Source organism: Pleurodeles waltl, chromosome 12, assembly GCF_031143425.1.
Source record: "Pleurodeles waltl isolate 20211129_DDA chromosome 12, aPleWal1.hap1.20221129, whole genome shotgun sequence".
Classification (NCBI taxonomy): Eukaryota; Metazoa; Chordata; class Amphibia; order Caudata; family Salamandridae; genus Pleurodeles; species Pleurodeles waltl.
In genome coordinates this window covers 248,900,386-248,915,161 of record NC_090451.1, presented here as the reverse complement: position 1 = coordinate 248,915,161, position 14,776 = coordinate 248,900,386, and the positions used below count along the sequence as shown (strand labels likewise).

The following is a 14,776-nucleotide window of genomic DNA, read 5'->3' as shown; positions in this document are numbered from 1 at the left end:
AAATGTTGTAGCAAACAACTACTAATAAACTTTTTTTTACTGATAGAATTCTGTACAATGGTCTACCTTCTTTTCTGTCCGAATTGTCAAGTTGTTGTTCTTGATACCATGCAGTCCATTCTGATGATTTGGAGATGTGAAATGTTTTGCACATCAAGTACCCCTTTGTATGCTTCTTCTCTTAGTTGAAGGGCTGAAGAAGTAGAGACCTTTCTGCCTCCTGCTGTTTTACTGGTCACAACACCTTCAGTTGACCCTTTGGGCTTTCATGTTCCTCTCAAATAGTGGATAGCTGAAGAACTCCCTAAAGTGGAATGCTTGCAGTTGTTCTCAGATTCCACCGTCTTTGCAGGCTGCAGATGATGATCCTGGAATTTTTTGCTGTGGATTGTCGTCCATGGGTCATAGCAGAAAAAAACAGCAGTCACACCAAATCCCAGCTGCTTTGGTTTCGTGTTCTTTGGAAAATGGTCAATAGCCTTCCTGTTCTTGACGAAGTGAAGCGTTGCCTGAAGTTTCAGCAAATGGAAACCTCTAAATACTTGCTAAAATGACAAAAAGCCTGACCTTTGTTACAAGTGTGTGGACTTCAAAGGAAGGCCTGTCCTTATTGCTAATCATGCTTTGTCCATGGTCATGAGTTTGATTTGGCTGGCTAGTGCAATTTTAAAAATGTTGAATTCACTATTAACAACCTATGAATTTGAATCTGAAATGTAGTTTTTAAACCTTAAACAGTCCCCAAATGTGTTAGTAGCTTGCATAAATTATTTTGAGCCCGTAGGCCCAGCACATCTTAAACAGCATCCACGTTCTGCAATCTCTGTACCAAGACCAAAGACTTGATAAGGGACTGACACAGGTTCACAAGTTCCATAATCTGTGCACTTGATATTGAGACCATGGATTCCACAATAGGAGTTTGCAGATCCCAGCATACTATTTTTTTTTAATTTCTGATTTTATGGTGGAGCGTTAGGGGTCCCTCCTCCAAGGCTGGGGTGGGGGGTTCACCAGCACTTAAGTCTGCAAACCCGGAATGATATATGTTGGAAAGTGGATCACTGGCAAGGGCAGGTAAGAACCTACACATAGCATCAAGCCACTAACCCCCACTTAGGTTCAGTTAGGTGTCAATAAATTAAAACCCAACCCTTGGTAGCTTGGCAACGAGAGACAAGTGTGTAAAGCATTTTAAAATCACAAAACAGTGAATACGTAAAACACAAAACAGAATAAAAATCCAACACCAATTTATAAACATAGATTATATTGTTATCTTTAAAGTGACACCAAAATGATTCAAATTTGATAAGGGGAACCGGAGAGATGCATTTTTACAGAATTAATATTTGTTAGCGCATAGAAATAAAAAAAGCCAATCTGTTGCAGTAGACCCGGGCAAAGTCAAAGTTTGAGGCTGACCGTGATTGAGTCCTGCTCGGCTACAGCAAGTGGGAGGCCTCGGTCAAAAGTTTGCCTTTGGGCTTAGTCTTTTTCTTGAAGATTTTCTTCAGCTGGACAAAGTCACCAATCTGATCTGATCTCCCTGGAGCCCTCTGCGGATACGCGTTGCAGAAGACCTCGGAGAAAAATTCGACGTTTGGACTTAGACGATTTTTCAGGATGGAAATCTTCATCTGGGCCAAAGCTGAATTTTGATCTGACAGACCTGGAGCCCTCCTTCAATACACTGCATGGGAAGTCCCATTCAACTTTTTACGTTTGGACTGTGTCACTCTTTCGGAGCTTTTTCTATCTGACGTCGGACGACCCTCCACAGCAAGCACATTTTGAGTTGACATCATCAGATTGCATTTCCAGGAGCCCCCAGTGAAATCCTGGAAGTCTGGAGCTCCGGAGCTTTTCAGCCAGTTGGATGAGCCTGCAAGTAAGGCTGGATCGCAGTTGACGTAAGCCGGTTTGACTCTCGATGACGGGTCGGTCGCTTTATGGAGCTTTTTACCAAAAGTTCTCCAATCTTCTAGATCTTCTTCCAGGAGGTCATTGAATGTCCTTTAGAAGTCAACAGCTCACCCCAAGGTTCCAGAATGCACCTGCCTCAAACTGACACATGACAATGGTCAGCTGGTCGGTTTCTTCAAGATTTGATGCAGGGGACTCTGGTTAGCTATTTTTTGCCAAGCAAACAGATGAAAATTAAATGTATGCAGGACGTTTGGGAGAGATATACATAGCGAATGAGACACCACCTCAGCTTAGCCAGTTTTTTGTATGTGTACTGAGAGCAGCCCTCATAGGAGCAAATTATTTTTGTGATGGTTTTTCTGTATCTGCTTTTTTTGTTGGTTTTTTTGTTTGCTACCCACAAAGCCAATTACCCATGTATTTATCTTTCACAGTCCTGATCTAGGATCTAACACTGATTTTTGTACTGTGATATTGTTTAATTACTTGAAATTATTGGTTCTTTGCTTTTTGTGATCATTTCTGCTTTGCTTCCAACAAAAAATAAAATGCAGGATGAAATAAAACACTTTAAGTAAATGGCAGCAAAAACATAGCATGCAACATTTTTAAGAGATTTTCATTTTGCAGTCCCAAATTATAATATTAATTTATCAAAGCTTTAACATTTATATACAAACATTACAATTACTTTCTCCTAATTCTAAAACACGTTCATGTAATTCAATAAAACGTAGTTACCTGTAAGGGTATCAGCTTCATACAATTTTTTTGCTAATAGGTAATTAAATCATGTTTCGTTTTGCCAAATCTGATGGGCACAGGATGAAAAATCTAATTGTCTGAGGTGCTTAGTGGCTTCAAACCAAACACATTTATCACAGGGAGGCCCACATAGGTTGGCCAAAATGTCAACTAACCTTTTTGGATGACAAGGCCATTCTAAGAAGGCTTTCGGGCACTTCTGCCAAATCTAATGGTGTTTCCAACCCAATCACACCTGCCCACATGCTCCTAGGTTCAGGTCAATGTGATATATTACCTACTAGCGAATCAGATTACCTCCCGGTTTACATACTCACTGCCCTTCCTGGACCGAAAGGCAGTGGGACTTCCTGCATAGTTCATGTTAATGTTCTGGGGAGAGGATACATGGCGTTTGTGTGTGAGCACAATGACTATGCTCTATGTTAGGCGATGTGATATCACAATCGATGTTGCCAGACCACCTTACATAAGTATTGAGAACTGTGCATGTTTTGGCATATTTCCTTCAAATTTAAGATTGCATTGTTGTTTTTTTTCAGAGAAACTGCAGTCAATTTAACAATGAGACTTCTGCACCAGTTTGCAATCCTGAAAATATAACTGATAACCCTAACTTGAGTTTTTACCAGTTAATCTTCGGAATGACATTAGTGGGAATGATTGCCTTCAGTTTCATTAAGGGATATGCTTTCACAAAGGCCACATTAAAAGCCGCTTCAAATCTACATGACAGAGTATTTTACAAGGTACAGTATACGTGGCTACTCTTGTTTATGAAATGTAGTGTGCAGACAGTTTATGTGTGGTTGTTAAATGTTTGTTGGGGTTTTATAGAAACTATTCAAATGTGTCGGCTTGTAAACATTACAGTGCTCTGTTTTGATGCCATCCTTCAGCAATCACATTTTTACCTCAATCCAATCTTATCTTCCAATATGTTTCTCTAGCTAAGAAAGCCGGGACGCTTCACGGAACTACTAGCTGTTTGTGCTTTAAAAGTCGTAATTAATACTTTTAAAGCAATTTTTGGGTAGCCTTCTTTAAATTAAATCACATGTGATTCAAAGTCATGGGCTTTATTTTGCTGACTAGTTTATATTCCCAATACTTACTACCCACAGTCATTACTAAAACTCCTAAAGTGTCCCTGTAGCATACTTGACAATAGGAGGATGAGTCCTAACCTTCGAGGAGGTACACACATACAGCCATCAAAAGCCACAAATGTTCTCTCTTAAGTCTTTCTTTTGTTTCAAATACTTTGTGTCTCCTCTCAAAGTCGATATGGAAACAACACAAGAAGCTATCTGAGAAGGAAGAAAAACACAAAGACTATAATAAGGAAGATTATGGTTAAATAATCAGTTTGTTTTCACTTCACCATCACAGCCCATACAACAGGAGAGGATATTCTAAGCATTAATAGCCTAATTAGTAACAATTGTAGTTTGGCAATGAACTACTGCTTCATCAGTAAATCGTCACATGCTTTCTACTGATATAAATGGTTATGTGTCAAAATAGAGCATTGTTAATTCCGAACTACAAACATAAAATCCAGACTATCGACCACTACTATGTCATCAAGGTAGATTTAGCAGAATGGGGGAAATCTGCCTTTTCCGTATGACTTCCTCTAATTTCTCATAATTTTCTTGTCCCTATTTTTTATAGAAATAGGAATCTACGGTGTGTGATACTGCTCCTCAGTGCCACTGTGTGTGTATTGTGGCCCTAAATTTCTATTTAATTTTCACTTCAGGCCATAGTAGATGATACAGAATTTGAACCTGTGACGTGGAAGTTAAACATCATATGTGGGTTGCACAGCATATTTACACCTCCCCATGTACATGATAAGAATATATGGCTGTAAAGTGCTATGGCGAGGCTGCAGTTTGAATTCACAGCAGTAACACACGGCACAGAAAGGTGCATTCCCCATGCAGAAAACAATTTTCATATATTAACAAGTGCCCTCAAAAACCACGGGGAAGAAGCCCAATGTATAAAAAGTTGGTATGCTATATATTTTAAATAGGTGCCTTCACAGTGCGGAAGACCTAAAAACTATTTTCACTGTGAAGGTTTAGGAATGATTTTCCATAGACAGTCTAGGTTTGACTAAAACATTTATTTTACATCTCTTCTTAGAAAATGCTAAAAAAAAAATCAAAGTTTTCTATTCTCCACCTAGTTTGTAATGGTGAAATCAGATATTTAATCACTGTATTGGAAACGTAACTTTAGAAACACTTTGAGTGAAAACAAGCTTAAATCCAAATCTGCCATGTTGTACCTTGCCCTTTTTGCAGGGGTGTACCCATACTTTTTGCCTCCTTCCTCCTATTTTTTTTCTGGTCCGTATTTCTTGTCTTTAGAACTCTGGGCACTTTACCACTGCTATCCAGTGCTTAAGTGCATGTGCTCTCTGTCTAAATTGTATTGGTGAGTGGTTTATCCAAGATCGGCATATCTGATTTACAAGTAAGTCCCTAGTAAAGTGCACCAGAGGTGCCCAGGGCCTGTAAATCAAACGCCACTAGTGGGTCTGCAGCACTGATTGTGCCTCCCACATGAGTAGCCCTGTAAACATGTCTCAGACCTTCCACTGCAGTGTGTGTGTGTGTGTGTGTGTGTGTGTGTGTGTGCAGTTCTGTACTGACAGTACGACCTGGCAAGTGTACCCACTTGCCAGGCCACACCTTCAGTTTTTAGTACATGTAAGGCACCCCTAATGTAGGCCATAGGTAACCCCATGGGCAGGGTGCATTGTATTTAAAAGGTAGGACATGTACTGGCATATTTTACCTGTCTTGATTGTGAAGTACTGCTAAGTTCAGTGTTCACTATTGTAAGGCCTATCTCTCCTATAGGGTAACATTGGGATTGCCTTTAAATACCTTTTAAGTGGATTTTCCCATTGGGAGTAAATAGAGAGGTATTGAGTTTGGAGTCTCTGAACTCACAATTTAAAAATACATCTTCAGGTAAAGTTGTTTTGTAGATTGTCTGTTTGAAAATGCCACTTTTAGAAAGTGGGCATTTTCTTGCTTAAGCATTTTGTGCCTCTGCTTGGTTGCTGAATCCACGTCTGTGTCAGACTGACAGTTGGTCTATTTGTGAATTCACTCTAGACAGTGACAGAAAGGGAGCTGATGTGTGTCCTGCATATCCTTATGAGTCTTCCTATGTTAGAGTCGGACGGAGGAGCTGTCAACTTCACTTGAAAGGGCTGTGTCTGCCCTCACACAATACAGACTCCAACTCCCTAGAGTGTGTCTGGGGCAGGGCAAGGAAGAGGCAGGGTCTTGTGCACTACAAAGACTTTCCTTTGAAGTTTGCTGAAGAGCTTTATGCTTGAGGAGGACCTGCCACTCTGCCTGTTGTTTTGCTGTTCTGGCCTGCTGCTTCTGCCTAAAGAGGGAAAGGACTGGACTTTGCTTTCTAAAAACATTCTTGTGAAGTTTCTCCAAGGGCTTGGACTGAGCTTGCCCCCCTGCTCTGAAGTCTCCAGTACATCAAAGACTTCATCTGCCAGTGTCTGGGCTCTTCTGCTGAGAGTCATGACTTGCTAAGTGGTGCCAAATCCATTCCCTGGACCCTCAGAAATGGAAGCTGGTAACCTGTGATGGAAAATCCACGCACTGCTGTGAGTGTCAGAAAAATCGATGCAGCGCCTGTCCAGTGGTTGAAAACTTGACGCAGCACCTGCCTTGCAGCTGGAGAATTGACGCAGCGCTTGTTCTCAACACAGACACTCTGCACAGTGCATTAGAATTTTCCACGCATCGACCCTGGTCGTCAAAATCTTCAACATCCCCGCACAGACCTGAGGCTACCTGTCCAGAAATCAACCAATCTCTACCAAGCGAGGAAAGATTCAACACACCGATTACCTGGTGGAGAAAGAATCGACGCACGGCCTCACTTGAGAATTAGAAACCAATGCATCATTTGCTTTTCCAATGCACGCTCACCCGTGGGTCTTTATTTTTTATGCATACTTTGTGCTACAACAATGCATTCATTGAGTCCTGTGGATTAAGGCTCTTTTTACTTTTAAAATTCATATCTCTACTTGTGTGTGCTGGATTTGTGTCATTTCGGTCTTGTTTGATTTAGATAAATATTGGCTATTGTTCTAAATTGGTGTGGAGTCCTTTTGTGGTATTTTCACTTTGTTACTGTGTGTGTTTGTACAAATACTTTACATATTGCCTCTGAAATAAGCCTGTCTACTTGTGCCAAGCTACAAAAGGGGTGAGTAGGGGTTATCTGAGCTGTGTATCTCCCTCACCCTGACTAGAGTGAAGGTCCCTACTTGGACAGAGTGTAAACTGACTACCAACTACAGACCCTATTTCTAACATGCCACTTAACACAAATCCTAAAGCTAATACACATTTGTGGCTGGAATGAATGGAGTGAATGCCAGATGACAATGCCTAGCCTTTGAACCCACAAAGGCAGGGGAGTTATCAAATGGTGACTTAGCAGGAATTAACCATCTGGGAAGGGTACAGGTAAATTGGCAGAAGAATGTACAACCTTAACCCTTGACTTGGTGGTCACAAATGGGCTCGACACGATCTGCTCCAATCCATTCTCAGAGCCTTCCTAAACCATTTGTTTGGACCATGACATACGGTCAGTGACCACATTTACAAAGTAGAGTGGCTAGGGGCCTGCCTTGAGCTCTTCTGGAGGGAGGGAGGGTTCTGCTATCTTGAATTTAGGGCTTCTGGAAATGCTAATAGTAAAGTGAAAGGGAAGGACTGTAAAAGGAGGTGGGCATAGGGTGAGAAAGTAGTCAGGATTTGGTACAGAAACTTTTCCAGTTACTGGCATGTGTGCAGGATTAAACAGTTAGGACTCCTCCAAAAACTCCAGGCCCTGGGAAGGCAACATCTATAGGAAGAAGAAAAGAACTCAAGGACTTCTGACTCCTGCTGGAAGAAGAGGACTCAAAGACAGCAGGAACTTAGGAACTGGAACTGTTCTCCAAGGATCATGTGGTTGACCTGTTGACCTGCTCCAGGGACATAAAGAGCAAAAGGACTCCTGACTCCAAAAGAGCCCAGCAGCTCACAGAGGGCTAGACCAAACAGCAGCCTTGGTTGCAGAGATACCTAATGCTTCGAAGGCTGCTCAGAAGACCTGAAGGCTGCAGGACCAACCTGAAATGCATTTTCCAGCAGTTGAAGCAAAGTAGGGATCAGCCATTTTTAAAACCTCAAGAAGAATGGGACAAGGCCCTGAGCTTTGCCCAGGGAGGAAGGAGAGGAAGAAAACCAGGTTTCTCCCACTTGGAGCTTTTTGTTGTGCTGAAAACATTTTCAGCATTACTTCGTGTTAAGGGTAACTGGCCTTGTAGAGCCCTGTCTGCCTGCAGCTTCCTGCCAAACCAAATTGGGTAATTTTAATAATGAAGAAACTGACTAAATCTGCAGCTAAAACAGTGCAATAAGGCTAGACAGCAGATCTATCCTAGTGATACAATTAGTTCATGGACTACAAAATCCAGCTTTGTCCCACTTTAACCTTTTTTTGTCAAAAACAGCTGCTTTAGCAGGAGCTTTTTAACAATGTATCCAGTTTGATTGACCCTTGCTAGCCTGAGCCTTAGACTTCCATGCTAAAGGATTTTGACTTACATAAAATAACTGGACTGAATGACTGAGTTGGTGTATCTAACTCCACTCCTTTGTGGTCAGCCTGAAATTGGCCTAAGGAACCTGTCAACTGTGGAATGTTGTTTTTCAATAGCACTTTACTTTTGCTAGGTGATTTTTGCATTAAAACTTTAAAAAATCAAGTCTTCACTTCGCCTTAGATGTTTTCTCATAAATTTTTCCTGTACTTTTCTAAATTTGTTTGAAAGATGTATTTTGTTCTGTTCTTTACTTTGCCAATGTTGGTATTAGTAAAATTTGACACATGCTTGTTTTGGGATTCCCTCTTTGTTGTGCCATAACTACCACATGTTAAGCAGATACTGGCAAAGAACAGTGTTTGGCCCAACAAGATAGCTTTTAATAAGTTATGCCTGGAAAAAAACCTTGGGAAAGTCAGCTTGGCAATATTTCCATTCTTTCTCAATGGCCTATTGTAGCTACTGTAATGCCCAAAAGTGTCTTCTGTGGATCACCAATAGAGATAAAAATGATCTTGATGTCCTATGTTTCATCAGGCACTACAAATCATTAAGTTGTGCTGAAGTGCTTTATTCAGCTGGCTACCCTGCATTAACTTACTCAAAAGCCTGTTTTACTTTCTTGGGTATCAGAATAAGAGACCGCAGCAGTATAGGGTTGTAAACAAACTATTTGTGAGCAGTTTGATCCTAACCATGAACCTGTGAGGCAGTAGAGATCATCTTATCAGTAATTTACTGCTTATCTAGGATGACCAGGAACAGCTCTTGAGGATGTACTGTGATGGCTGTGGAGCAGAAGATGTATTCCTCAAATATATCATGGCTGTGATTAAAGCAATACTGTACAAAACAAAGCCTGCTATTTATTTTTGCCCCAGATGTGTAGGCTTTTTTCCACAGAAGCGGCCACAATAACATCTGTCCATCTGAACTGGAACACGATTTTCAACTTTTTTACATCTGCACTGTTTGTAAGTCATGTAGTGTGCACATACATTCTCCTGTCTAAGGTGAAATATAAGTATCTTCCCTGTGCTATGCCCTTTTCCTACAACACAAGGTAAACATTGGTAAAAATGTTTGGAATTTTGTACTGGCATTGGAGACAGAGAACCATGTAGCAAGAGCCAGGTCCAACTTGCACATCCTATGTTAATGACTCATGACATCTTGAGCACATCTGCTACCACTGATCTATGCACAAATCAAACACAAGTAGGAAGGATGAAGTATAAATCATAAGAGAATTAGAATAATATGTTTACCACTAAACTAACATGAGCGGGGTAGTGAGCGGTGTCTTCAATGGAGATATACAGATACCAGCTGCTAGTAGTAGTTTGGTTAAATTTGTTCTCCTTATTTGGAGAAGATAAAATGAAAAGTAGCAGAAATAAAGTGTATCCTTTTAGAGGAAAATATTTATTTGGTTGTGTAGAGGGCAAGTAGGTTTGTCTGTTGGCTGGATTTGCTAGGACACATTCTAATATAGTAGAGATATAACAAAGAAAGCAAATAAGGTGGTTACAGAAAATTATATTTTTTTCATTGACTGTTTTTGCTGGCTGCAGAACTCTATGCACTTTACCTCTGCTAACCTGTTGTAAATTGCTTGTGCTCATTCTTTCAACATGATGAAATGTGTGTACCCATAACTTACATATAAGTCCCTATTATAAGTGTACCCAGGGCCTATATATTAAATGTCACTATTGGACAGCGGCAGCCATTGTACCATCCACTTCAATGACAGTGTAAAATGTGGCTTCAAACCTTTCACTGTAGCCTGACTAAAAAAGCTTTTATACTGCAGTTCAAACTATCAAAAGCATTGTGACAGAGCTAAACCTTCATTTTAAATATTAATAAGTCACCCCTAAGTAGGCCCTTCTGCTCATAAGGCAGGGTGCATGGTAACTAAATGTAGAACATTTAGAAATGTAATGTTACACATGTCCTTGCAGTGAAAAAGACCCCAAAATGATTTATTTTCACTTTAACAAGCCTGGCCGTTCCATAGGAAAGCACTTTAAAGCAAGCAGCTAGAAAAATTATCCTAGAACTCTAATGTAATAGTTATTAAAAATCCAATTTTAATAGTAAAATTAAATCAAATGTTAAATGATTAGGAAAATGTTACTATTGGAAAGGTATCTGACCCCTGCATAAAGTCTCTGAAGGGTCTTTAGCATACACTTCAACTTTCATCTGACAGCTGAGTCACCCCCTCTATGAAGTGCGAAAACGTCCCCCAGAGTAGAACAGAGGCCTTGGATGTGAGGAGGTGTTCTTGTTCCCTTGACAGGATGGCTAGTGAGCTGCACCCAGGAACCAGATTAACTTTAAAGAGACCTGCCCTGTTACAGTCATTGTTAGCTGACACCTGAGCAGGTCCTTTGCCCCCCTTCAAAAGTCAAACAGGCACCGACCCCTGGGGGTAAAGATTGGCCCTGAAACTGGTTTAGGGTAACGACTGAGGAGGGGTTGCTCATTCCCTGGTCATACCCCTGGGGTAGGCGCACACGCTCTTCACAGTAAAAAGGTTCTGCCATCATGGTTTTAGGTAGCGAGGGGCACTGGGGGATTGTTTGAAGTAGGGCACACAGAAAGTACTGCAGACGTCAGTAGGGTTACCCCTGTGAACTTCCCCCTATTGGTTAGGGAGGAGCCAGGAGTCACCTCCACCCAAAGGCTGGTTCCAGAAATAAATGTGGCACCCACAGTACACTCGTCAGAAAACCTACTGGATCTGTGGAAGATCAGAAGAGGACGAATCCTGCCATCTGAGACCCGAGGAGAGCTTAGAAAGACTCTATCTGCTCTCCCTCTTACACACTGGATAAATAAGTGGACTTCAAGAGTCATAAGGCTCACCTCCTGTTCAAGCTACAGGTCTTGGTACAAAGTGCAGTTCCTGAGGTTCTGTAGCCCTAGGCAGTGTCAGTGTACTCCTCCTACCATCCTGAGAAATCCAGGACTTAGAAATATTTTGACTCCAAACTCCTCTGGAGGATTGGGATAAACCTGCCAAGCTGATCTGACAAAGGTGTGTTGTCACTGGGCTGAAGATTCAGGTTTAACCCACTCATAGCTTTCCCGCAGCAGTAAGTCTGATTGAGAGGGACTTTGCAGAGAAGGTGTCTGGCCTTGTGTAGCCCTCTTCTGCTACAGCCTGCAGCCTTGCCCCACTGGAGGAGTCTGAGCTCTAAATACATGACTTTGTCTGAATGAAGAAATATTCATCAGCTGAAGGTGGAAAAAGTATCTGGGCAGCAAGGGACCTTCCTTGGGTGCGAAATTTTAATTTCTCCTACTTGGAACTCTCATGCCAAAAGTCAATGGCTTCATTGGGACCTCATCTGAGGGCTATACAACCTTGTGAAGCTCTTCTCATCACAGCCTGATGCCTTGCCCTGCTGAAGATTTTGGATTTCTGTTCCAGAGACAATGTGGAATCTACGTTCTGTAGGTGACCTTCACTTTTTTGCAATCAGCCTCAAACCAAAGATAGGTCCATGGATGGCTCGTAATGCTTTTGGTTCTACTTTTATTTCAAATTTCTAGTTCCTTTTATTGGATTTTTTTTTGGTGTCTTTCTATCAATTACAATCTACTCAATTCCTCTAAATTGATGTGAGATTTTCATTGTGCTGTGTTTTGACATTATTGCTGCCTGTTCTGTGCCATGGTTACCAAAGTGTTGAGCTCAGGATAATTTTGTGGCATTGGTCATTCACCATAACTAAGAATGAGGTTATTACTAAAGGTGGGTTACGACTCCCCTTAACTAATATCCCTAATTTCCTACAGCAGTAATGATGGATATTTCTCTACATAGTTATTCATAATATGATGGATGTGATTCCTGCCTTGAAAATTAAGGAGTAAAACAAAATGAAGTTGAATATCTTGACTACAGATGGTATGGTACCAGAATACTATCTGAGAGAAATATGTAGTTCCAACTATTGTTTACAAAAATATTGCCTAATTGGAGTTAATGTCTAAATGCTCTAACATAAAACTCAGATTCAACCAGAGCGATGAACTTCTCTGTATCCACAGTGAACCATTGCCAATAGGAATATGTTGGTGAGCAGTAGACCGAGAAAGTGTATATGACAAGCGGAACAGAGAGATATTGAATATTACAACTCTGACTCATTATTCTGCTGGTTGCAGGCATCTACTGGGTCATAGTAGATATCTCAAAACAAGATTGAAATCTTTGATTAATTATCCTTATCAAACACCTAAAATGTTCTACAACAATTCATAAACCATAAGAATATCTGTATGCCTCATAGTCTCTGGGGTATTGGAGGACAATACCATTCTCAAAACTGAAACACAAATAATATCTATGGTAACTCATATTACTTGAGTTGTTGCTTATCTTCAATCCCATCTTTGAGAAGTCAACTACTTTTTGTTTTTGTGGGTAATCACTCTCTGGTTCTGATACACATTCTAGGCTATTTTCACAAACTGCAATGTAAACAAACATTATCACAAATATATATCTCACAACCAAAGTAAATTTTCACTTTCCTAAGTCAATGCACTCTAGTATACTACCCTGAAACAGTACTTTAAACTATTCAAGTTTGTTTCTGAAACTTATTTATACTCCTCAGAATGCTTGCCTGTATTCAGTTCCGACTTCAAACATGGTTCTAAAAAGTGAAAAAACAATCTTCAAAGTTTTCATAATGCCTGTAATCAAGGTCCTCACTACTGCAACAAAGTATGTACACTGCCCATCAAGGATGTTCTGATCCATGGAGAAACTCATTATTGATATCTTTCTATTGACCCATTATATTTTCAAATAGCATGAGAGTTATGTAACTTCATTGGAAAGGTACTTTCTGTGTTTGGCTTCAGCCACGTATGTGTGGCATTCTCCAAAGATGTAAGGCCTTTCACCGAGACCTTCACTAAGTGAACTCAGCACTTCATATACACTGCCAGCACTTTCATTCCCCAAATTTTTAATTCCCCAAATTAAACGTAGAGTACATGGGTTCAGAGTATAATGCTTGACTAGTGGGTGGAAAGTTAAGTTGTAGCCAAAGGTTATGGGCCTGATTACGAGTTGAACGGTTGGACTGCCACAACTCCAATATGGTGGTGCTGAAATGGCCATCAAGGTGGCGGCCTCACCACTGTCATATTACGTGGAAACAGTGCTGGAGAATTGACCTCAGCTCCCCCAGGGAGACGAGTCCAATGCTCTCTCACACAGCACCCTTGGAATGCTCATTGTCTGCATTAGCAGACAGTATGCATTCGAGGGTGCTGACGGGGGAGGCCTATACTGCCCATGACATGATATGGGCAGTGCAGGTGCACCCCTGTGGCCTCCAACTCTGCCTTTTCATGGCAGGGACCCCACAATGGAAAGTCTGGTGGAAAGGAAAGTTGCGATCAGCACAGCGGTGCCAAACTCGGCCTGCTATAGCTGACCGTGACTGACCATCGCTAACCCATCGGGATCTCTGATCATAATCTGGCGGTACGACCGCCAGGATTGCAGCACTCCAACTGCCTCCGCGAGTTTGGCGGTCAAAGGACTGCCAAACTATGACAGTTAATAATAGAAAATCTAGACCCAATTAGATAATATTTTTGGTAAACAACAATTAGGACTCAATATTTATTCCGGGTAATATTTTTATACTTGATGTTTAGACATACAACCCTGGTACAGGCAATATTTTACATTGTGAATGGGTTTTGTGCGGACTCCTGTTAGCTTGTGCATAATCGTGATTTATTTAGTTACTCTTTATTTGAAATAGAAAAATAAAGTGATTTTTTGGCCAAACTTCCTTTCCCTTTTTTAGGGTTGAGTCTATGATGGCATGTGTATTGCTTGTGAGGTGCTGTTGTAGTTAGAATAGGGCTTGGAGCCCACCTGCTACTCACCATTTGTTGGCTTGCGTGGCACTCTTCTCTACAGCCTTGTAATTTGTCCACTTCAGGCCTGGCATCATTTTTGGTCCTGTCTGTGGAGCAGAGACCAAGCACTGATCGATTTAACTTAATTAGTGCCCGTCCACTGCTCTTGAGGTGGGTGATTGAGGTACTATTTTGTTCCCCCTCCAGCTGCCTGCTGCTCCCTCATAGGTTTTTTTTGTTGTTGGCTGGAATGCCTTGTTCTTTTTTTGTTTCTTGTGTGTTCACATGAATGAAGGTATCACATTTATTTTAGTGACCCCTTAAGAGAGCTTTCTGAGAACTGTGCTGGGTGAGATTACAAACAGCAGCAGCATGTGTAGCTGTTTAAAAATTCCTTTTGGCATAAATTGCCTATTCGCTTTACTTAAACCTATGGCCTCTTGGTGGGTGTGTATTGACCCAAGGCGTTACTTTGTGATCTTTCTTAGGCTCAACCCTTTTGACTAAAGTTAATTT

At 41.1% G+C, this 14,776-nt stretch overlaps 1 protein-coding gene across 1 annotated transcript in view; it reads left to right on the top strand.

Moving 5' to 3' along the window:
* Positions 1–14,776, top strand: part of LOC138268264 (ATP-binding cassette sub-family C member 12-like) — a 1,444,059-nt gene that overhangs the window by 1,045,698 nt on the left and 383,585 nt on the right. The window contains exon 21 of the mRNA XM_069217748.1: positions 3,237–3,443. Within this exon, the coding sequence (XP_069073849.1) occupies positions 3,237–3,443 (207 nt within the window). The remainder of the gene's footprint in view (positions 1–3,236; positions 3,444–14,776) is intronic.